This window comes from Geospiza fortis, unplaced genomic scaffold (genome assembly GCF_000277835.1).
Source record: "Geospiza fortis unplaced genomic scaffold, GeoFor_1.0 scaffold145, whole genome shotgun sequence".
NCBI classification, from domain to species: domain Eukaryota; kingdom Metazoa; phylum Chordata; class Aves; order Passeriformes; family Thraupidae; genus Geospiza; species Geospiza fortis.
This window is the reverse complement of record NW_005054362.1, coordinates 2,243,006-2,267,718: the sequence shown is the minus strand read 5'-3', so window position 1 is coordinate 2,267,718 and position 24,713 is coordinate 2,243,006. Positions and strand designations below refer to the sequence as shown.

At 40.3% G+C, this 24,713-nt stretch overlaps 1 protein-coding gene across 1 annotated transcript in view; it reads right to left on the bottom strand.

The window, feature by feature from the left end:
• Positions 1-393: 393 nt before the first annotated feature.
• SBNO1 (strawberry notch homolog 1) overlaps positions 394-24,713 on the bottom strand; it is a 30,332-nt gene continuing 6,012 nt past the window's right edge. Inside the window, exons 3-32 of the mRNA XM_031059451.1 lie at positions 24,595-24,699; positions 23,459-23,768; positions 21,628-21,728; positions 20,422-20,518; positions 19,177-19,337; positions 18,073-18,206; positions 17,835-17,925; positions 16,731-16,892; positions 16,092-16,227; positions 15,907-16,012; positions 14,553-14,706; positions 14,282-14,464; positions 13,980-14,077; positions 13,157-13,308; positions 12,435-12,632; positions 11,994-12,164; positions 11,736-11,905; positions 10,884-11,015; positions 9,651-9,786; positions 9,115-9,227; positions 8,943-9,014; positions 8,391-8,490; positions 7,834-7,908; positions 7,437-7,583; positions 7,264-7,358; positions 7,035-7,127; positions 6,503-6,640; positions 5,910-5,986; positions 4,987-5,180; positions 394-4,102 (exon numbers count right to left, since the gene is read on the bottom strand). Coding sequence (XP_030915311.1) covers positions 3,960-4,102; positions 4,987-5,180; positions 5,910-5,986; positions 6,503-6,640; positions 7,035-7,127; positions 7,264-7,358; positions 7,437-7,583; positions 7,834-7,908; positions 8,391-8,490; positions 8,943-9,014; positions 9,115-9,227; positions 9,651-9,786; positions 10,884-11,015; positions 11,736-11,905; positions 11,994-12,164; positions 12,435-12,632; positions 13,157-13,308; positions 13,980-14,077; positions 14,282-14,464; positions 14,553-14,706; positions 15,907-16,012; positions 16,092-16,227; positions 16,731-16,892; positions 17,835-17,925; positions 18,073-18,206; positions 19,177-19,337; positions 20,422-20,518; positions 21,628-21,728; positions 23,459-23,768; positions 24,595-24,699 — 4,044 coding nt within the window. The 3' untranslated portion in view covers positions 394-3,959. The remainder of the gene's footprint in view (positions 4,103-4,986; positions 5,181-5,909; positions 5,987-6,502; positions 6,641-7,034; positions 7,128-7,263; positions 7,359-7,436; positions 7,584-7,833; positions 7,909-8,390; positions 8,491-8,942; positions 9,015-9,114; positions 9,228-9,650; positions 9,787-10,883; positions 11,016-11,735; positions 11,906-11,993; positions 12,165-12,434; positions 12,633-13,156; positions 13,309-13,979; positions 14,078-14,281; positions 14,465-14,552; positions 14,707-15,906; positions 16,013-16,091; positions 16,228-16,730; positions 16,893-17,834; positions 17,926-18,072; positions 18,207-19,176; positions 19,338-20,421; positions 20,519-21,627; positions 21,729-23,458; positions 23,769-24,594; positions 24,700-24,713) is intronic.

Sequence of the window (24,713 nt, the reverse complement as noted above, 5' to 3'; positions counted from 1 at the left end):
CACACTTAATATAAAAGCAGTAATAGACTTTGATGTGTTAGAACTTAATTCTAGAACTCTGATTTTTGGAGCTCACTGAATGCACAGCTGGGGATACCAGTAAGTGGAAGAAAATAGAAATGTTTCTAGGATTAAAGCTCAAGTTCTGAAAGACTGAAAGAAACAATCTGTGTGAACACTCAAATATTTGTTTCTGTGATACAGCCACCAAGTGAACATGCATCACTGAAAGACATTGGGTCCATTTCTCTCAAGGGAATGCATTTCACACTGAAAATGTAGAATAAACCCACAGAGCATCAAAAGGATCATGGGAGACAGACAACAAAATTAAAAAAAAAAAAAAAGATGGCAACACATAACATCTACAATGTACACACACACCCTGGAAGGTTTATATATGCTCTATATATATTTCAAAGTACACACAAGCTGCCCATGTGGCAGGTTGAGAAAATAGGAATACATCTTGGGAAGGTCATGAAGGAAAAAACCACAGAGGAAAACGAGAGTTATTTACATTCAATAATTCAGTAGCCTTTAACACCTCTATATACAAACAGGCTCTATTTATGTACAGACTGCACTGGGAGCCGAGTGAAGTTATTCCAAACACAAAAGAAAAATACAAAACCCCTTGATAATTCACTTGAACAAGCGTTTACAGGTTGCAGAGATTTCTCCATTTACAAAGAAAATACTACACATGGAACAGAGAACTTGCATCTTTGGGGAACTTTCAGTCCTTACAAGAGGAGCGTGCTCCCAATGAACCACACAGCCACTGGAAAAAGTGGAATACTTGCAGTGCAAGGAGGTTTTGAGGAGGTTATAATTGCATTTATCATGCCAGACATATCTTAATTATGAAACTAGTTAACAAGTCATAATTGAGTTGCTGTCAAGGGACAGTTAGAAAAAAGAACCCAAAATTTGGGTTTCCAATTCCCAAATCAACTCAAATATGTACTTTCCCCTTCTGCAGCACAATTCCAAATCCACACAGTACAGAAGTTGCTGCCATTTTACACATGGCATTGCCCCTGTTACCAGAGCCCTCTGTCCTTTATAGGCTTTATGTCCACTTCAGATGTACAAAGCATTTTGTATTTCATTTTGTACAAAGCAGATCAATACCCCACAAGCAGGAAAATACAGAGACCACCGTGCCTGGCCTGGTAATTTATGATGTAATAATTGGTCTTTTTTTCCTCCCCAGGAAGATGTTTGTCTCACAGGCAGTGCTGCAAAGGGACACCATTCACTGTTCTTACCCCATCCAGGGCAATTTACATTCCCTTTCTCCCCAAGCTTTATCAGCAGCTCATGCAGGGAACAAATGCCAAAATCCACACCCCAAGCACTGAGTAGGAATTTTCAAGAGAGAAATATTGCTGTGGCTTGAAAGCTGTTTTCTTGTTTTTGATGTTAACTTTCAAGATGTTACAACAGTCCAGAGCCGTGGCTGCAGCTGTGTTAGTGAGTGTATGGCAAAGCCAAGGCAGTGATGGTGCAAGGAGCAGGCAAAGAGGAGCAAGTAGAGGAATGGATTTCTGGAACAGGAACAGTTCTTATGGATCTTGGAAGTACTGTCAGTTTTTTTCCCCTCCGGGGGACACAAGTCCATGGGAAGTTTAAAAGGTTGAAGCAAAATAGTGCTGTTTGCTCATCAATACAGGGAATATCAGATCTGCTCATCCCAACAATCAAAGTGAGCACACCAGGCTGAGAAGAGCACTTAGGAACTGAGTGTATTTAAATCATTATTAAAAAAAATTTAAAATCACTAATTGTGAGTCTACCACTTTCAGAACTATTTTACTGAGGATCAAGACCTAAAATGTTATGTCACCATCTCAGATGGCAGAAGTTTCTACAGCAAGTAACAATTAAGCAGCAGCCACACACAGCCTGTCGTTACTGGCAGTTTGGTTTGCTGTCTGCTGCAGTAGTAATCTGTCAACACACTCCTCAAAATCCCAGCCCTGCTCCTGGAATGGGTGCCAAATCCATCCCCTGGTGGGTACAGAGCACAGGAACAGCCTCCCCCACACCCTGTGCTCTAGAGTTTGCCAGTGCTATGACAGTGCTCAACTCCCCTCCCCTGCTCCCAGCAGACTGAGGATCCCCCAGCACTGAGCACCTGCATCCCAGGGATTTACAGAGGTGCAGCAGCACATGGGGAGCAGGGGATTTATTCCAGATCTGCAGTTCCAGTTATCCCAAGCAGGAGCAGGGGATTCATCCCTCCTGACCACTTCAGGCTGGGGCTGAGGGAATTGGGCAAACTTCCTTCCCTGTCAGGTCTGCCTTCCCTCCTTCCCTTGGTGACCACACTGAGCTTCACATTAACTGAGCCTCAGGAGCAATAATTCCATAAGGGATTTATGGAATAAATAAGGGATAATTCCATAAGGGAAGCCCCTTCTTCTGCCCCACTCCTTCTGACCCTTGAGTGGCTCACCGAGCGCTTCAGAGGTGCCACACCTGCAGCCATCCTGCTCTGGAACTGAGCTGAGCCTTCCTTAAAACACACAGGGAGCTTTAGACAGAGTTTAGCTCTTGCCTCATTAGCGAGTTCAGCCGAGAGATTTGGGCTGCAAGACAGAAGCCTGGTTAGAGCAGGAACATGCCAAGTCCTGTCCAATTCCAATTGTACAGACGTGTTAGTTTTTTTGGAATATGGTGATTGCCTAAACAAGACTCCACTTCTTGTTAGTACAATAACTTTTATTTGACATCTACAAGATCATTATCTTGTAGTTTTTTGGACAGGTTTATACAATCTCAATTTTTCAATAGTGCAACCTGTGCAAGCAAGAAATGACAAACATTGTCCTTCACTTTCTTATAAACATCTACTATTATAGGCAAAACAAAACTTACCCATATTATAGATAAGTGACTATTCACATTTGTACATTACAATTTCTTTTAAACAGCTCCAGATAAACTCTACAATGTCTTACAACATATTAAACATAACAGAAACAGCACATACAGCGGAACCCTCAAGTGTTTCCCATTCTCTAATTTACAGCTCAAGTAAGGTTTCATCTTAAAAGTGACAAATTAAATTATGTTAATGAAGTAAAAAATATAAGATTGTATGCGAGATGGAAGTGAATTTGCACTTAAGTTTCCATAACCACCTCAGATTAAGGAAATGCTTCAATTTAAGGAAAACAGGCATCCAGCCATCTTTGCAGTACACATTAGGAATACCATTAATACATTAAAAATGAACTAATTTTAATTTAAGATGTTTATCACAAAAAGAACATGTTGTAGACTCAAATATATAACTCCCAGGAGAGAACCAGAAAAAATGCAACACCTGGGTATAAACACTATAAAAATGCAATAACCAATGCTGTACAACTAAGATTGTGTTTCTCTCTGAATTCCTGTCTCGTGTGTTTATGCCGTCCATGCCCGTTTCCAAAGACATGCACTGTCAAACAGAAACTGGGAAGGAACCTGAATGCATGATGTGCAACCTCTAGGTTTCATGCTTTTATAAACTCAAATTGAAGAGAAAAACCCAATATATATTTTCTATATATATACTCAATACATGCATTCGAGATCTCCCACAGCAATGGCATCGATGCACTGCGTTAAACCCTGAGCACTGTATGACAAGATAAAAATAAAGCCTGCTTGGGGATTTTCAAGCATTTTCAAACAAATTGTGGTTTGTAGCTTAAAAGGCCAAAAGTAAAAGCAAACAGGAAGCACTACAGAGAGCATAAGGAAAGACAGATGCACCACCATAAACAACTGCTGGCTTTCAGTTCTACCAACCTTTTTAGATCTCTTTATTCCCAAAGTATTTGAGACACAACTGAACTGAAAAAGTTATATTTCTTTGGAATCTGTCCCTGATTTTTATGCAAGTGATATGCTTTTACAGCCTTTTCCTCAAACACCAAAGTCAACACCTGTAGCTTGTCCTCTCATGCGTTGTTGAGGTTGGTGATGCTCTGGGGGTGGTGCTGCTGCCAGATCTGCTGCTGCTGCACTGCGAGCTGCTGCGACTGGTCGGACGTCGACAGGAGGTTCACGAGGGGCGACACACAATTTGCAGGAATGATCAAACCTGAGAACAGCAACACATCAATGGTTTCATAAAACACCATCAGTTGTGTTCGTTAAGAGCTCAGGCTGATGATGGCAACCTTTAATTTATGCAACATTCAATAATGACTGTTCTGATGTCAAGTCTAATCAGCACAGCCACGAGTCCTGCTCCTCAGTCCTTCACATCCTTTAGGTTGTGAAGCAAGAGAAAGAAGTTCTCATTTTGCCTGACAACAAAATTTATTCTCATGTTACCTGCTGTCATGAGAAGTCAGCTATTTTTGCTTTTCTAGTCTCACAGAAGTTACATCATCATGAAAGTTTAAGCATGGAAAAACCTACTTCCAACATCCTAGGAAAGTGGTACTAGAGGAGGAGCTGCCATGATATTGGCACATCCACAGCAAGTCCACATTTAACAAAACATTTGGAGAGTTTGGTTTCTGAGGACCCTGTTTTGAGGGCTCCACTATGAGGTTTAGTCAAGAGACAATCATCTTGAAGTCATTCTACACACTTTCAGTAGCTCAAAAACAACGAAAACAATTATTTCGAAGGCCTACTGTTAATTGCCAAAAGTGGGGGGAAAAGTGGAGCCATTATGATGTCAGAGAACCTTGGCTGGAGCAGGCTGTGCACAACATTTTTGCTGCAGTAAACCAAAGAACTGAGATTAAGTGCTCCAAAGCCTGGCTGAAAAAGAAACCTGCCTTTATTAACCTCCTCAATATACTGTATTCTAGATTTCTACAGCTGCACTTCTGCCCCTCCACAGCAGACAAACCGGCTCTCTTTTAAACACCTTTACCCAAACTCAGCACGTGGCTGCCAGCACAGAGCCACTGAGCAGTCAGAGCCAACCCCTGCTCTAAGGGGCAGCAGAGGAGCAGCCCAGGCACCCACCTACGATCCTCTGCCCATCCTCTGTCCTCAGGCGCACGATTTGCATTTTGACGTTGGTGCCACTGACGGAGGCCAGCACTCCTTCCACCTTCGTCCACACGCTCAGCACGGAGCCACACAGCACGTAGTAGGTTCTGCAGCGCAGCCCCACCTCACAGACCAGCCCCAGGCCTGCCTTCTTGCAGTTGCCTCTCCTGCAGGCAGGGAGAAAAGCTTTCAAAACCATTCTGCAAACTAAAGGATCTCATTTCATTGACAATAAGACCTGTGGTTATTTAGTGTGCATTCAAAGTCGGGCAAGGACTGCGCACACACACACAAAGGGAAGGACATTTTGAGAACAGATGATGGTAAAGCTTTGGGAATGGCTGGCCTAGTTAAGCACCATCTACAAAATGCACAGACAGAGCTTTGAGTCAAAGATACCATCACTGAGGTCACCTGAGAGCCGGAGTACATTACAGGACACTGGTATCTGATCAGGGTACTTCAGAAGCTCCAATACTAATCTGAAACTTCTACCAGTTATGCAGTTACTCAGGAATTCAGCCACCAGCTGAGTTCAGCCACACAGGAGGCAGCAGAGGAGGAACAGCTGTTTCTGACATCCATCTCATCTCCAAACATTCCCCCAATAACATTTGAACTATCAGACTACAATAACAGAAGAGATGAAGACACTTCAAGCACAAGCTACTCCTGAGTCCCTCTGAGTGTAATTTATACATTAACACTCATCTTATGTATTGGGACTTCAGGGCAAGTGCAAAGCTCAATGTTTTCACTCATAAGTTGGGTCATTTGACTGGTCATGTGGCAACTTCCCTTACACAAGAAACACAAGGCTTTACGAGGGACAGAAGAAGAGCAGTTGATAAACCAGTCCAAAGTGAAATAGCAGAAGTTAAAGCACAAACACTGACCAGTAGGCATGGGTGCAGGTGTCTGCAGAGGAGTTGTACTGCTCCAGCCAGTGTGGCAGAGCATCCTCAGAAGGTACCTGCAAGAATCATCCAAAGTGGGAATGAAGTAAAACACATCAAAACTTACATAAAAGAAAACCAATTTGGTTGTTATCATGAGAAAGGAGGGAGCACCAGCATCAGGATGGTGTACAGAAGTACAGCATCCTACATTATAATAATTTGAAATTATCCATCGCAAAGGATGAGCAAAATGCTTAAACACAGAGAAACCTCAGAGCTTTTTCAATAATCCACTTGATGAGAGTTTCCTTAAATTCTTGCAAATTCAACACATGCTAGACCCTAAGGAACCTCATTTTTTATTACCACACCACAGATAATTTATATTCAGAAAGGAATTCAGAAATGGATATAGGAATGCTAAAATCATGTAGACCTGCTAAAAAAGACCCAAATAAAAGCTCTGTTCTGGAGAAAGAAGCCTACTTTTTGACTCGTCAAAATTATACATAAATACAAAAAAAATAAAGCCCTTATAATTATTTTCAAACTTTTCTAAGTTAAAAAACAAGCACAACTTTAATGGTTACCTTCTTATATTTCTTTTTCAGGTCTGCACATGTTTCTAGTTTGAGTTGTTTCCCAGTATTTGGTCTGTATATCAAAAAAAGCTTCTTTTTAGGATTCACTTCTTTCACTAGAATTGCTGTTTTCTTGTTATTTCTTATCTGGAAAAAAAAGACAAACCAAAAACTTCCTGAATTAACACATGATGAAATTATCTGCTGAAGTGATTCCATGCTGTGCTCTTTACAGAGGAATAAGAGTGTGTAATAGTACAACCAAGGACAGTAATACGCCTCTAGAACACAGTAATCCACATGAACCTCACAGTGAAACCACAATTTCCTGGTGGAGGTTTAAATAAGAGCTATTAATTTGGGCCCATATTCCTATCAGGAAATATCCTGAGGAAATAAAAGGAAGAATTTAATACTCAGTGTTATAAAAATCTTAACATTAAAATTAATGTAAGACTCAATGTATTTTGCAGAACTGAACAAGTAAGTTTTTCAAACCCCAAAACCTCTGAACATAATGCAAGAGACAGAAGAATCTCACCTGTAGTGATAAATAAAATCCATCATCTGGACCTGTTTGTTCTGCCCAGATCTTTGTTGCCTCATCCCAAGACATTCCTCTCTCCACACTGATCTACAAGAGAGCAGTGCAGGGCTATTTGAGTGGGAACAACTTTCAAATAGTTACACACCTGGGGACTCAACACATTGTAAAAACTTACTGGCAAATGTTATTAGTTCCTACAGAGATGATAAAGGAATAAACTTACTGTGTACAGCTCTACATGTCCAGAGGTAGAATATCCAGGAGTTAAAAATTTCTTAACATCTGCCTTCCTCACCTTCTCATCCCCAGAGCCCAAATCTGAAAAGGAAAGCAGAGTTTTATTCTGTTGCTCTGTTCTCATTGAAGTTCAAGAGCATTGTGAAATGATTTACTCACCTAAGATGCCCATGTCATATCTTCCATTCTTTTTAGCATTTTGAATAACTGCATTTAACGTGTCAGAGAAGTACTGGAACAAAGCATTCTGCTGATGGACTTCCATGCCAAGAATTCGATTCAGAAATTTCCCTATATTGTTGTAATCTTAAAAAAGAGTAAGAAATACATGTATTAGGGCAAAGATTAACTTTGATAACCACAAGCCCTCAATCAGTATTCAAAGCCTTACAAATACTATTTAAATACAATCTTTCAGAAATGCAGAAAACATTAAGTTCTTCAAAAAAGGTCACTTTTTAGATAGTTACAAATTCAGTTCTGCTGCTGGGAACCCACTGTTGTGACATAAGATGCTCCCAGGGACATTCTACAGATACACTGAACACCCAAGTACCTTTATCAAGGGTCAGTATTCCAGATCTGTCTTCTACATTTATCAAGCCTACACCAATCAATCCTTGACGAACATCTAGGAAAGAGAAAGAAGTTCAATCATAGCTGCTTTGCCATCTAAAAATAACCCAGTAAAGTAACAGCTTGTTGAGCTATAGGATCTGATTCCAAAGCCTCTGACACCCCTCACTTCCCATTATTGCAGTTTCTACCTAATACATCAATAACCAAGACACAGCTTTGCCTTCTGTCCCCGCAGGAAACCAATGGCACTATGCATGAGAACAGTTCCAAAAGGCAATGGGAAAATAAAGATAAAAATCTGTTTATAATACACTGGCCAGGCAGATACAGAACATTCCTCACACTGAGAGTTCACAGATCTGGTTTCAAGTGTGAACTTCAACATTCAAGCAACGTGCACAGACTCTCACTGGGCGTTTACTCCCATCTGTCTCAGCTGATCATTTTAAATTGTAACAATGTTTTACAGCTCTAGCAGTATTTCCAATTTCTGTGTAGTGGAGAAGGACCAAAAGGCAGCTATCACAGCCTTACCTTTGAAGAAGTCTCCAGGAAAATCAGGAGGAGGTGAGACCATTGGGGAGTCCAAGTTCACAATGGATTTCATAACAATCTCCAGAGCATTTCTGCCATACTGTGTAAAAAAGAAAGATGTTCTGTCAATGCCATCCAGTGTTTGTGCCACAGCTCCAGGCACACATGGTTTAACAGGTATTTATAATTCACAATTAAAAGCTTTTCTGTGCAATAGTGAAGGGAATTGTTTATCACCTTTATGTAGTGCAGTTTATAACTGAAAACAGCCCAGTCTTAATTTTTAATTAGAACTGCCAAATTAATCTTTCATTGTGGCTTAAAGGACACACACCATTTACTAAAGACTTTGATTGTTTGCAAGAGCAGAAAAGTGATTTACACATGTGTGTTCCACACGGCTTCATAAACACAATTATGGGTTACAGAAAGAGGCCTGCCATCAGCAAGGGACAGAGTTAAAGGTAAGGGATGGAGAGGAACCTTCCTCAACAGGTCATCTGTGGAATAAGCACCACAGCGTGAGTTACCCAACAGAAATAGAATTGTCACCTTGTTGTCAAAATTGAATCTGCTGAGGTCTCGAGTTTCTGTGGCCCGTCTGTCCCCGTGGGTCAGGGCTCCCTGTTAAGACGCATCATTGTCATTAAATACAACTTTTAAGAAAAAGAAATCTAAGTTGTATTTTCTCAAAGGAAGGATCAGACCTCTTGAAACATCTTACCAAACTCTCCAGTCTTTTTGCAACTATAGATGCAAATCTTTGCTCTCCTGCCAGTTCAGAAATGAGGAACACATACTCTGGAGCAGTCACTTGGTTGGATCTATGAGTTCTTCCTGGATAATTAAGTAGAAGCACGTAAATTAGATAAATTCTATTTCACTGAATATTTTAAATAAAATGTGAACTGTGAAGAGCAGTGAAAAAAGGTAGAACTTAATCCTGCTTAAAATTAGTTTCTGCTGCAATACAGCAAACAGAAGGTACCACAGAGATACTCTAAAAATTGTGACAACTTCTAGAAAGACACTTCATATGTGAATGAAACTCCAAAGCTGCAGCCTAGGCTTGTTTGTGAGGTCTCTTTCAAAGCTTTCAAGACCATTAGCTACAACCACAGATAAAGCTGATTCTGTTCATGGGTACAAGAGACTGGAGGGGTCCTTAGGAGGATGCCTGCTCCATCTGATTCTCCACGTTAGCAGTAAGTTCAGTTATCATTCCTGAGTCTGCTGCTCAGGACACAGTGAGTGCTTTACCAAACTGCTGGATTGCTCTGTCTGCGCTCCACGGCAGCTCCAGGGTCATGTGGACCCTCCGCCTCTGGTTCTTGGCCCTGCGGTCTGCTTGCAGTGAGATACCAGAGCTGGCAGCCTCTGAGATGATGGCAATGTTCTACGATGGAGAAAAGAGCTCTTAGTTAGCAATAAATCCAAGATCAAGCTTCAGTTTCAAAAAAAAAAAAAGTATTGTTTTACAACTATTACCAAACATGGGTCTGGAATGATTTCACTGTTACTCACAAGGCAGGGGGAGGGCAGCAAAGGTGTGGCTTTCTGTATCAGAGTTAGAAATGCTAATGAACTTTTCTGAGTAAAAAGAGGGGGTTTTGCTTTACTTTTCAACAACAACTCTCTGTGCAAACAAAGATTTGCCATCCCAGAGGGCAGATCTCCCTGACACTGGTCTGTACTCTGAAGGAAAAGGGGAGGGACACAGGTTTGCTCCAATAGCAAACACCAGAAAAGACAAAATATTGCTGCTAAGGCTGTACAGGGAAGAGGATCTAGCCATTCCAGTGCCTCAATGCATTTGCCTTGAAAGAATGTAAATGTTTGGACTGTGCACAAATCACTTACAGGAACCAGAGTTTTTACCCTCAAGTGTCACAAAGGACCACACAAGTTCCATCCACAGGGACATTTACTCCATTTGCCCTCTTGTGGCAGCACAGCCTAAGTGAACCACTAGGAAGGGCTTTCTCCCCCCACTTTTATCAGATGCAATTCTACCATTATTCAGGTCAGGATTTTCTTTCAGAGTGCAACATTAAGGGCAGAAGTCACCACTCTTCCAAGTGTGACTTCTCAATCCTTGTTAAGGTTAACAGGCCCCATCTTTTCCCTTCACCCCTCACTGTCAGTTTTCATACAGTGGTCTTCACCACTTCCCAATTTAATCATTTCCTCCTGGAAGGGGAGGTGCACAGTGACCCAGATCAACGAATCAAAGATATGAATCACAAATCTGCCTTGTAAACACATACTGTTTTACAAAACCAGCTTGAAGGTGCCAGCTTACAGTTTGGCACATGGGGCCTCAGAGGTCACCCAAACTACAGGCTGACCTTTAAACACACTGGTTTGAAAAACAAACCAGCAAAGCGCTTCTTAAATGGAACTTACTTACGCTACCTGCCAGTCACTGGTGAATAGCTTAGAGTTACTATGGCATCTGGCACATTTGTCTACAGTCTCTCTCTCAAAGATTACCTTATCTCCATCCATGAACCTCTGCTTCTCTGTGATGTTCAGGATTTCAACGGGCACATCGAGTTCAGAGCGTGACTCGTAGGAGATGCTGCCATCGTCGTTGCTCACCACTCTGCCTTTGCGGCCCGTCATCTTCCGAGGGAGGGAACACAACCTCAGGGGGGCAACGCCAAAAGCACCCCAGCACCAAAAGCTCCAAGCAGCATTATTTATCCATGTACCCACATTAAAGTGCTCAGTAATTTACTCTGAGTGCAAAACTACTATTATCTGCTATGTGGAATGTGACAGAGCAAATCTATGTAGAAATGATGTTGTATTATGCCACTGTTCATAAGGGATTTACCAGCAGCACTAAGAAAATAAGCTAAACAGACAGCTTAGGCTGCCACTGATTTTAACAGGGTCTTTTAAATCACACTGATGCTGCTACTTGATAAAAACAGGTAATTTAAAGACATTTTTCTGAAGTTCTTGAGAGATTAATTAATCAGGCTTTTCATCAACACATAAAGGTTCTTGATCTCCACTGCCTTGGAGGATGAGCTAAAGCTCCTGTCTGTTTAATACACACCAGCAGCAAATTGACTACAGCCAGTCAGAGAAACAGACCTCAGTAAAACAAAAGAAAATGGTGTGATTTACCCAGCCAGAAGCTATCAAATCTCAGAAATAATGTGTTCATCCACTCAGAGCTCCCCCTGTATCCTAACACAATATTCAAATTTCTCTTTCATTCAAGAGGCATCAGCAGACTAACTTCTGCTCTCATTCCTGAGATCACTGTCTAAAACTGATAAACAACCTCTTTAAAAACATACTTTTTTTCTTTATATGTGATCACCAGCCTACCTCTGCAACATTTTCAGGACCACCCAGTTCATCTATAAGCTCATCCAGTGTATTAGGTGGAAGATCTTCAGCCAGCTTTTCCAGTTTATCCAGCAGTTCTTTTTTCATTTGTTGGGCCCTTTCAACAGCATCCTGACTCGTTACAAAGCTGCTGTTTGTGTTACTGTTTGCTGAAAGTTAAGACAGACTCTTTGAGATTTAGAATTTTATTGCCTAACTGCTAGGAAATGAATCAACATCAAAGAAAGCTGCTCTTACCAGACGTGTTGGTACTAGAAGTGGTGGTTCCAACAGTGGAAGTGAAGCAGCTGGGTCGTTTGGATCCCAGACCAGAGGCTAGTAAGGCACTTTGAATAGAATCTGGGTCTATGCTTTTCTTCTTTTTCTTTTCTTTATTTTTTTTATGCTCTTTTCTAATCAACCAGGGATCTGAAGTTAAATAAAAATTTCAAACATTTACTAAGCAGCCATCCATCCCTTTGAAACAAATACATTCTCATTGCATAAAGTGACTTACAAAAGTCTGAATTCCAGTGTACAAAAATCTAATTTCACATACTACTAATTCCACATCACTGGAACTAAACTACCTGCTTAGTAAACACTCATCTGTGGCTCCCTGGAATGTCTGGGAAGACCTTCTGCTTACTCTCTGCAAATACAGCTACTTTCTTGATGAAACACTTAAGACTGCCTTACCATCTTCATCATCTTCACTGGATTCATCTCTGAAAGGGTTGAAGTCATCATCGTCTCCAGAACTCAAAAATTTGGAGCTCTCATTGTCACTTTCTTCATTGTCTGAAGCATCAGACTCACTTTCACTCTCATCAGAGCTGCTCCCTGCAAGGCCACCTGTTTTGCGGGCTTTTTTGGCTTCTCTGCTTATTTCTTCACCTAATTCCATCATCCCACAAGAAAGAGAAGTTAGTTTAAACTTTGCAGTCTATACACTCTGAGGTCTGTTTTACCACACAAACTAGAAAAATATTCAACTTTTGAAAACAGAACCTTTTGAAAGAATCTAGGCTTTAAGCAAGACCTCTCTCCCAAGTTTTTAAGATCATCAGTTTGGGAAGAGGGTGGTATTAGGCTTCTCTTCATTGAGCCTCAAGATAAAGAAAGTTACTTGAGTGACTACTTCAGGAAGTGATCTGACTCAGACAAGGCATTTTGGGATATAGTTCCATAGCAGATCAACCCAATTTTGAGCAAAATTAATTAAAATTTACGGGTTATGTTGCTTATCAGAAATATAATATCTATTAATGGCAACCTCTAGCCTTAAGAGATCTGCAATACACTCTCTTTCAAGGACAACTGTACAGAAATTCCCTTTTTTCCCCACACAAAGTTCACTCTCAGGCAGCTCAGAAGTTGCCATTTTCACTGTGGCATTAGTGTAGGAAGTCCAGCATTACCTTTTCGTTTCTTTACTTTGTTCTCCTTGCAAGGGCTGTCCCGGGGTGAATTGTTATTACTTTGAGCAGTCAAGTCAATTCCCAACAAGCTGAACAGCTTCTTCCTGTCAGGAGCTGGAAAGTGCTTCTCAATAAGAGACTGGAATACTCCTCTGTTTAAGAAAAAAGGGTTGCTCAGTGGAATTTGCATTTATTCAAAGTACAAACCTGTAACATTGAACAGCTTCTTTGACGTCTCTGAAGAATGACTCCTTGTGAGTGCAGTTGGGCACTCTCTGTATTATCACTCACATTACTGTATTTGTCACTTTCTTAAAAGTAGGACACATCTCTTTTACAGCACTGTTACAACCTGTTAAATTTGTTTTTGGTAACAAGTGGCATTGCTACTGACATTTTTTTATTGCCCAATTCAAGTAAAATATTAAGTTAATAAATTAAGATTTTTCAGCAAGGCAGCCTTGGGATTGGCTCTGGTCCCTCTGATCAAAGAGGAAGTCATGGTCTGTAACTTGCTCTGGTATAAATGCAGCACACACTTGGCAGGTCTCCCCATCCTCCCAGTTTGAGAACAGTATGAGCTGTTCACACCTTAAAACATCAGTCTGGAATGCCAGGAGAACCAGGAGACAATCAGGGCCTCACCTGAGCAGCGCTGCCAGATTTTAGGTACAGGCAGCTTCAATAAAGAACATCACTATTAAAGGACTCCCAACCTTCTGTGCACTGATGCACATTTGACACACAGAAGGGCAAATGACTACACACACTAAGCTGGATGAAAGTTAGTTTTGTAAAGTACAGTTTTAAAATTCAGTCTTACTTTGCTGTAGAAACAAAGTCATTCAGTTCCCCACCACCTTCCTCCAAAGCTTCCAATGTTCTTGCTTCTCCTGTCGACTGCAGGCCAATGACAACACACTGAAGGACAAATGAATACCAGACACTGTCACTATGACTGAGCTGTAAGTTTATTTGGCCTGAATTTCCGCTCATTAGATACCATGAAGTACAAAAGCATGCTCCTACTATGGCTGAAAATATTTGTATTATATATATATAAATTTAATTTAATAGCTTTACATTTAAGACAAATCGATTAAAAATTAGTCTTGATCAACTTACTTTGCCATTCTTGATTTCTTCCCGAGCCAGCTGCACCACCCTCTTCACCTTTGAGGCTATGCAAAGGTATTTGAAAAACCTCTGGTGAGCTGACCAGAACTGACCCCACATGGATTTCTTCATGCGCTGCTCGGCATCGATGAGATCGGCCGCTTGCTGAAACCTCTCTCGAGCACTGACCCACTGAACAAGAAAAGGAGCATTCAAATTTCCACCAACTCCACCCTCTCAGAACTCAACAGAGAAAGCAAATTTAAAAAGGGGTTCTTACCAGTTTGACAGATTTATTGTACATTTTAACATATTCCTGTGAGAGCAGAACTTCGTCGATTTTGAAAGTTACACCTGAAAAACTCAACTGTCTGGCTATGTACATTCCTCTCAGCTTCATATCCATAGCAACTATTTCCATGGCACCAACACCTCTACAATAAAGGAACAATTTAAGTCCACATTAGAATTTTCAAGAGCAAGGATTTGTTAAAAAAAAGCCTCAAAACACAACCCCAAGTACATTAGAAAAAAAACAGCTTATAAATCTGGAGGAATATGTTTTTGAAATAACTTGAAATTTAGTCTTTACTATAAAATTTACAGAAAACTGTATGCCCGCTTTGTAAATGTTAAGTGGATCCAAGAGGTAAAACTCAGTTACTTTTTTCCCAAATTACCTAGGATGGATTAGGAGACAGTTAACTTATAAATTTGAACTGGATAACAAGGTTGGTCCAAATATCAGCAAATTCTTGCATTCTAATTTTATAAACTGCTAATGATTTGAAATAATACAAACCATTTTAAGTTATTCAGATTTATGCTGACATGAAAATTATTTAATTAGTAAGTAACTTCAGTTCTCTTCAACAGCAACACACCTTGAGAGCACAGAAGTCACCTGCAAAACAGCTGACTGCTACTCACAGGCTTGGGGCTCTAACTTCATTATTATTTCTTTGATATGCACCCAGTAATGAAGAGAGGCTACACTTGCAAAGTCCAGAAAAACCACACATCATGTAGATGGTAAACAAGATGTATCCTAAACCCTATTGTGGCATTCGGAAGTGTTCAAAATTCTTTTTGAGTAGGCAAAGCAAGATGCTCACCCACCACAGAATGCGGCAGAGGCCTTTTCTCCTGACCCCTCGCATTCAGTATTATTAGTATGTTCTGAAACACCAAGTACCTTGTAACAGCACAAAGAATTTCCCTGAACCGGGTTCTTATGCCAACAAGCACAAGATTTCCTCCTGTTAAATTGCCTAAGATGAATGCATAAACATTAGAGGCCTTCTACAAATAGGGAGCCATTAACTACACAGCATACTCACTACAATACAGGATGTTTTCATGGGGAGCAGCAAAGTATTTTGCTTTCCTAACACCCACATTTTCAAGAGGCCTCTTTTCCCAGAAAGCTTTTAAAGCTCTCAAAATTTTCTGTGAACAAAGGAAATATCTTATTTTTCACCACTTATGATAAATAACATTTCTGATAGATTTAGAAGCCACAGTTTTTAGTGTGACAGGACATGCTTGTAAAGGACTAGAGAGTGAAGACAAGGAACTGCGAGTACAGTCAGCCACAACCCTGTGCATTCTGCTGTAGGTCTTTGAAACTTTACCTTCTTTCAACAGCCTGAATAAAATCACTGAATTCCCTAAATGGAGTTCCTTCACCCCATATTCCAAGACGGTTCATATATGCCATGTTTCTTGGCTCAGATGCACCTAAAAAGAGAAACATAAATCTGTACCAGTGCCAGCAAAACCATCCAGAAACATTTAATACAAACCCAGCAGTACATACCTGTGGCACTGGCATAAACAACCCTGGCTTTTGGAAGTTTATTTTGAAGTTCCAATACAGCCAGACCTGTTTTTGTTGGTTTCGATGAACCAACAGGACACAGATTCTTTGCTTTATGACACTCGTCAAACACGATCTGAACTGTAATTAAGGAAAAGCTTTGTCCCACTAATGCATAGAATGAGGAGCTAGAACAGAAGGCAAGAAAATCTACTACTTACAATAGGGGACAGGTGGAAATTGTAAACTCCAGAACTGGTCATTTTAACTAAAAACCTTGGAAAAATATTTAGATAATAAATTGCCACACTAGAGTTCTTGAAAATGCTGGTGATACTCCAAATATGTATTTAAATAAATCCATAAAAATATCAATGTAAACTTAGAGTTCTGAAAGACAATTGTTTAATTTTATAGGTTTGATATAGAAAAAAACCAAACTTCACTCTTGTAGCAGAGCTGAGTAGCAACAAGTTGATGGTAATATGTTTGGCACAAAGTTTATAAAACTGTAAGTGTAATGTCAGAGCATGCACACAACTGATTGCCATTATAAATAAAGAATATCTAAAAATCTTTAAAGATATAAGTTTAAATAGCAATTTCATTATAATCAAATGAATTCCAGAAAAAGGATACAACTCCATCAAAGTCTTCACCACACCAGTGAAGAAGCTGCTTTAATCTGGTTTTGTATTTACCACCAGACTGACTTTCCCCAATAAGGGAAGAATAGGTAGCAAAGATGACACCTTTCTTCACACTTCCATTATGTTTGGAAGAAATCTTCCCGTACTTGAACTGCAATAAATAGAAATTAGAGAAATTAATCAAGAGAGACCCCTCCTCAATCCCACCTACGAGATGATGAAGGGATGCTGGTGGTCTCAAACTGAAAGGTGTGAACACTTGGAGCCACCCATAACCCCACACCATGATCAGGGCACAGCTGATAGCAATGTGGTTAAGGGGTTATACAGGGCCGTACTCAAACACAGATTTAAGGAAGACCAAATCTGAGGTTTCAAAAGCTTAGCAACAACATTCTTCAGCTACATGGTTTCCTTAGTTTAAATACAATTGAGATTTTAGTTTCAGTGTATCCCTTTAAGAGCCAATACCATGAGTGTACTTACAGCTGCTACCATAAATGAGGATTTCTAAAGCCTTATTTTGGAAATCAAGAATTCACAAAGCAAAAATACCAACTTAAACCAAACTTTTAAGTTCAGTGAATTCAACCAGCAATCACACTTTATGATTTAAGCAGCTAATCCAGAGCAGAGGCAGTGTCTCCAAAAATAACTGCACACACCACTGCTGCTTTAATAAATCACTGAGCAGGTCCATTATTCAAGTATTACACACAAAAAGCATTATATATAAAATGTGCACTGAGAGATAGAAAGTAAAAAATTCAAATGCTACAAAGCTTTAAGGATGTAAAGAATATTTCAATTCCTAGAAAATATTCTACTAGTCGTGTCAGTAGTGGCTTGAAGTGCAGTTTTTTTTTTAAAAAACACACATGCTAAGACTTTATCCTACAAGGGGCCTATTTACATGATTAACTTAAAGCTCTGTGTGGTTCTTTGTAAGATTTAGGCCTGTCAAACAAGATCTAGACAGCAAATTTATTGAAATTAGTACATTCTTGCTCTTAAAACAGTCAACATGCACAACTCATCACACAAGCGTACCTAAAGGTTTGCCTCAACTGTACATAGTAAAAAGTTTCCACACCTTGTTTAATGAATGCACCAATATGTTTTTTGCTCCAATATCTCTCAAATCTCTCTCAGCATCGTATTTCAGATCATTTGACACGCTAAACCTGAAGATACAAAACAAAGCACATTCTGTAAGTCACAGCAGGTCAAAGGCAGCCAGTTGCTAGAACATTTGTCAGAAGACAGATGACCCTGAATTTAAGTCATAGAGTCACTGGAGTGTCTGCTCTAACAAATCCTGACATACTTACCAGACTGCTCTTTTTCTGCCTAACAAGTAATTTTCATAGATTATTCCAGCTATGGTCCTTCCTTTTCCTACACCAGCACCATCACCTATCAAGAATCCAGCTCTGTCTCCATTGGGCAGGAATGTTTCATGTTGCTGTAGGAGAAAGAACAAAGAACTTGCACCCATTCTCCAGAACACATCACAGGGGATTGTCAGAAAAGAGCAAACATAAGAAACATCCTATTGGAGGAGACCAGTGGTCCAAGCAAACTCCTGGAAGCAGGATGAGGGGATTTTATTTAGGGAGAGCACAGCACCCCTAACTGCATTGTGTGATCCATTCTCCCCTTTCTTCCCTCAGCAACCAGAACTGCTCTAAACATCTGTCCAATATTTTGTGCCTTTTCCTAACCCACTGATAGGCTCCTGTACAGCCTTTTGTAGCAGCAAGACCCAGACATCCACAGCCTGTGGAATGCAGTATTCTCAATCTACTCATTTTAAACCAATCTCCTGTCAGTGTCACCAATTTCTTCTTTGCCTTTGGTTTTGTGTATCACTCACTTCTTCATGATCTTAACCCCGATTTCATTCCCATTCCTTTCTCTCCCTGCCAGTCCCAGGTGCCCCAGCTGTGTCAGTCTCTTTTCATGAGGTAACTTCTCCCTCCTGTGACCATTTTAGTTGTCCCCTAACTCCACTGCCTCCTTCCCCAGCACACAGAGTGCTGCACACACATCTGGGGTGGGAACACTGAAGTTTAACCCAGCAGCAAAATAACACCCAGTGCTGTTCTGTATTCCTTCCCATGGATGTCAAAGAGGGCTGGCTTTCTCAGCCTGCTGCTGCTGCAGCCATTAAATTACTTCAGAGAAATAAAAATGACTAACATGTTCTAAGACAGTTAAAAGATCATGGAAGTGGTTTAGAGGAAATTTTCCTGGGTGTATTACCTCACATTTATCTCAGCTGAAGCTCACCTGCCATCTTCTAATGCAACTCAAACCTTTAAGCTCTTATTATTTTATCTCCTTGTAAAACTGACATAGCTGCACTTGTCAGATTTTAGTTTTTCTTCTTAAATTCTCTGTTAGCTTTTAAGCTGTGCTGATGTCTGGCATACCTGGGCTGCATAAGTGATTGCTTCCAGCTGCAAAGCTGACAACCAGCCACTGTCAATTGTTTCCTCTGATATTGATGTCTGGTACCACACATCAGGAGGAGTCACACTGGATAAGGAGCTGGTTTCCACTACTGGGTCAGGATGACGTAGACCAATTTTTACTGGTGGAGAAAGAAGGGGAAGGAAGGCAGAAGATGAAAACAAAATACAGAGTTCTGTTCCTGCAGCACAAGTTAATATATTTACCCAAACAACTTACAATTGTGATTGCAAAGGCTGAACTCAACAACGAGTATGCATCATTGCAACAATCTGTCAAGTGTTAAACTGCACTGCATATGAAGGAACACATTAATCTGAATTTATAACTGCAATCCTAACTTTCTCTTCTCACCACCTTCCAACAATTTTTACGTGATTAGATAAAATTCACTTTACAGAAAATTAAAGTATTTGTGTACTTGACTTGTTTGAGAAAAACCAGTCTGAACCTTGTTTTCCCAAAAAGGCCAGAAGCAGCCTCAGGATGCCAGAATCGCAAAAGCAACATTCTTCTCACTATTTATATAGTGCCATTTTTAAGCAGAATGAGAGGAGAAAAGATTTAGAACAGACGTGGTTTAATTGCTGACAGATCTCGTCAGTAACAATAAAAATTAACCATTTAGCTACAAACTCCCTGCAAAAAGCCTTGTTTTTACAGCAGGTCACTGAATTTAGCAAACAAGATAACAGCTTGTTGTCAATGGGTACAACAAAGAAAAGAGACAAAAGAGGAGATGGCAATTAACAGCAGTAAAAGATTCACTCAAAACCAAGCAAGAGCCAGTTCTAAGTAGTCAGCCAGGAACAATGCAGGAAGAATGCACTTAGGGTGATTTCACACCAGAAGACTCAAACTAGATTCCTAAGCATAGCAGTGAGCACTGAATCCCTTTACAAAATTTCCTCTGCTGAGGCACAAGGCATCTTAACAGAAGTAAAAAAACAGGACTGATTTTAGTTCATCAGTCACATCTGTAAAACAAATACTGCTCAATGATACTGAAGAACTCCTCTTTAAAAATCCACTTATCTCCCAAATCTAAGCATTACAGAAGATAAATTTCCTAGGAAAACCCACAACGCATTCAGGTCCTGTTAACTTCAGACAGTATCTATTTCTGTGTTAGTAATTACACGAGAATAAATAAATGAACTCTCAAAACATTCAGGCTTTTGATGTAACAGAAGATCAGGTCATACATTTTATTGGCATATATTCAGCGTAGGTCTCTGCATGGCCCATTTCTTCTTCATCTTCTTCCTCAGGTTCCTCCTCTTCTTTTACTGCTGGCACTTTCTAGAATTGAGAAATATTTGTGTTAGTCAAACAGCACATTGTTAATATTCCATCTCCTGGAAATTAACATGAGAAAGGAAATGAGGACAAACTTGCACTTCAATGTTTTCACACATGTAGGGAACAAACCAGTGAATCGCTGGGAAACTATACACAAATGTAGATTTCTTACACTCTGAACAACCCTCTAAAGACACTAAGTCAGAGAACTTCCTCTTCTTTGCAAGGAGATCGAGCAATCCAAACTCACATAAGCAGAATTAAAAAGAAATTCTTCTTACTGCATATTAAAACAAAACTATAACTTAAAGGAAATTGCCTTGAAAACAGGACAGCCCTAAGTACTCCCCTGGAGTCTCCTGCAGTTTCACATTCATGACACCATTTCACACCTTTAGAGTTAAATAGTCAGTTCTGTTCAGTATTCTCTGAAACCTGACAGTTACCCATTCACTGTGACCCTGACCAATGTAAATATATAAATATTTGTAAAGCACTCAACAGATGAAAAATCAAACATCATCCACAACTACTGATGTTTAATATAAAAGAAGTGATCTGAAAAACCCCTTCTGTATGGCAGTCACTGAGGAGCACAGTTCTTCCCAAAACATCAGCCTGAGTGTAGCTATCAGTGAAGATGCCAAAACTCCAATGTTTATGGCATCAGAATGTAATTTTATTACATTTAGAAAATTGAATGATATTCAATTTACATCTTCAATTTAACTGCCAGAAGCACAGCCATGCTAGGGGGATGTCTTTCAGTTTCCTCACTGCTAGCAATTTTAAAAGAAAAGGTTTTAACCCAGAGGAAATGCTATGCTTATCACCTTTAATCAGAGCCACACCCTTCTCGGCCCACACCAGCTTCTGCTAAGGACAGTAATTTCTTGAAATTGCCATTTACTATGTAAGCTCAGCACAGCTGTTAACTTCACTCATCTAACTAAGTTTCATCTTGTGGAGCAACTGACCTTTTGAACAAACAGATGCACTTGGCAGTTCCACCACACACAAGACAAGTATGAGTAACTCCTGGAACTGGCCACAACTGTTTATGGCCAGCAACACACTGGTTTGGCAAATGAATCATTTGTGCCACTTACCACAGTCGGTGAAAAACTTCTCATTTTAATGTCATTTATCCATATTCTTGCTACCTCTTTTGTGGAAGCCTCCTTCTTCACTGCACCATTGCTTAGGTCAGCTGCAAAAGAAAAGCTGTGGTTTACAGAATTCCCTCCAAACATCAACACAGATTAACATGCTGCTCTATTAATGAGCTGAAAGAGAAGTTTAAAGTATCCAGGAGCACAATGATGCTTCAAGAACAAATTTGTAACAGGATCCTTTAAGAAGACCATTTATTAACCTTCCTGTCTTCAGTCACAATTGCAAGGAACTAGGAATAGAGCTCAGTACACAACTAAAATAATTTGCATAAGGATGGATGCAAAATATTGAAAGCAGCTGTCAAGCTTCCATCATATCAATGCATGTAATAAACTCAGCATAATTGCCCCTAAAAACAATTAGGGCACTTGCACAAATAAATGTTTTCCTCAAAGGCACTGCATAATTTAACTTCTTAATATTTTCCCATCTAGAACTCCTGCTGCCTGAATTATATGAAAAAACCATTTTCCTTTCAAGAGCTTCTCTTTTCTACAAGTATTTGTCATTTTTTTTAATGAACACAAGAAAAGATCCAATGACACGGGAATACAAATAAGATTAGGAACAGAGTTCTAGAAGTTGCAGGTCTCCTTTTCACTGTACACAGAATGTACAGATTGCACTGTTTTCTGCAGCTGTGCCACTCTAACAGTTACTGTGTGCTAGTGTCACCTATTCTGTGCTTCTCTGAATTGTCACTTGGTTTAGTAGGACTGACTTATCCCCTTCTGCTTTCTCCCCTCCTCTTCCTCACTTCCTTTACTCCCTGCCTCAAACTTCAGTTCATGTCTCAACTTGGGTTTTGGCAACCACTCCCTAAGAGAAAGCAATGACACAACGAGGGACATTCTGCTTTTTGTTTCAGTTCTAACTGACAGCTCCTGCACTGCACTCTCTCTGCACACAGAAAAATAGGTTATGCCAACCACACCTATAAAATCAGCAAAGCTTGCTTCAGAGACAATGAAAATAACAGAAATCCAGAAAATGCCTGTGTATCTCTCAGGAAAAAAAGCAGCACTGAAGATATTTTCTAACTGAACTAGTCTGATCTTAACATGCTAAAATCAGAACAACTTGAAAGAGTTAGTTACACACACGTGCAGCTTTTTCCTTATACAAGTTGACCACATGTTAGAAATAACATACAAGGAAATATTATGGAAGAAATCACAAAATGAAGATTTGGAGTGTGATAACAAAGGACTTGTGGCATTTAACTTACTGCAGCATTTCAGAAGTAACATGAAAGTAAACAGCAAGTTTTTAGGACTTAATTTCTTAAACAATAGATCTGATGCCTCCAATGAAACAAAGGGACAGATTTTCCTTTTGCAGGAGACAATTCACACAAACACCTTATGTGCTACAAATCTAGTTTGGAAGATGCTAAATAGGAAATTGTATTAGTTTGTTCTAGTTCCAAGATACACTAGAACAGGAACTGGTGGAGACTCCAGTAACACAGCTAACGGACTTCAGTAAAGTTCACAAAATGATTTTACCAACTTTGCAGCTGTAATCTGTCATTTTCTTCGTCCCATGCCGTAAATCAAGAGTTTAATTTTTTAGCTCTGTTATTTAATACTTCTTCACCCTGGATTCTAACATTACTACAGTTAGAATGAAATTCAGCAGGTTTCCTGAACCACTTCATTTTACCAAGATATTGTACTAATCAATGAAAATCCACGACGTGCAAAGATCTTTGTTATTTCACTATTTAAATAAATACTGTAATTACAAAGGAAGCAAACTCACTTGCTGCTGTTGCTACTGGTTGGGCAATATTAGGAGGTGGCTTCAATTTCATGAGTTCATTAAGACTATTGTTCTTGAGCAGATCTTTCAGCTGAATCTGGTCCTTGGAAGGTGCAGTGGTCAAGGCATTGCGAACTGCTGGTGCTGCCACCGAGGGCCGGGTGGTTGTGCTGGTCTGGATGATCTTTGCTACAGTGATCGTCTGCCTCGAGGTCGTGACAGGTGTTGTTTTTGTCACCACTATGGTCGTCCCCAGAGTTGGAAGCTGATTTATTTGATTCAGCACAAAGGTTGTGGTGGATGGTGGTTGCTGGCAACAAAGAAGCAGGGAAATTTTCAGAAAATAGTCAAAAAGAAAGAGCAAACTTTATTAGACTTCAGTTAGCACACAGGATACACCAGTTTTTAGAAGATACTTTCTGTCTTCAAATAAGATGCTGAAGGTACCAGAGTAATTATCTTGTGCTGTAACAGTATCTCTCAATACACTGTACATATTTCAGAAGGGGTTTTTTTTAGATTTTAAGGTAAAGAAAAATAAAATTCATCACCCAGGTCAATATACGACCACTACAGTTTCCTCCATATCTGATAAAGCCAGTCCAACCCACTGCTGGCCAAGGTGTGGCCAGTCAGTGTCACGGGCAGTGCCTATGAGATGGTATTTGTTTAACAACAGCCAAAAACTGCTACACCATCAGCAGCTGGGATGGAGGAGTGAGAATATGTGAGAAAACCCTGCAGACACCAAGGTCAGTGAAGGAAGGGGAGGAGGCACCCCAGGTGTGGAGCAGGGACTCCCCTGCAGCCCTTGGAGGACCATGGATGCCAGGAATGAAGCTGAGCCCAGGACAAAGGAAGGAGTGGGGAGAAGGTATTTTTAGATTTGTTCTTCTTATTTTCCTCCTCCATTGTTAACTGGCAATGAATTAATTTCCTTGAGTTGAGTCTGGTTTGCCCATGACAAATTGCTGATCTCCCTGTCCTTATCTCAACCCATGAGCCTTTCACCATGGTTTTTCAGCCTTTGTGCCCTGAGGTGGAGGAGTGATAAAGCAGCTTTGTGGGCACCTGGTGCCCAGCCCAAGCTGAGCCCCCTCCCCACCCAAAGCCTGGAGCAGCAGCTCAGTTCTTACCCGAACATTTAACAAGGCTGGAGTGGAGACAGTCTCTGGTTCTTGTTTCACAGCAGCTGCAGCCTCAGTGTCCAGGCCCAGCTCCAAGGCGCTGAGCGGCACCGACTGCACAGGGAAGG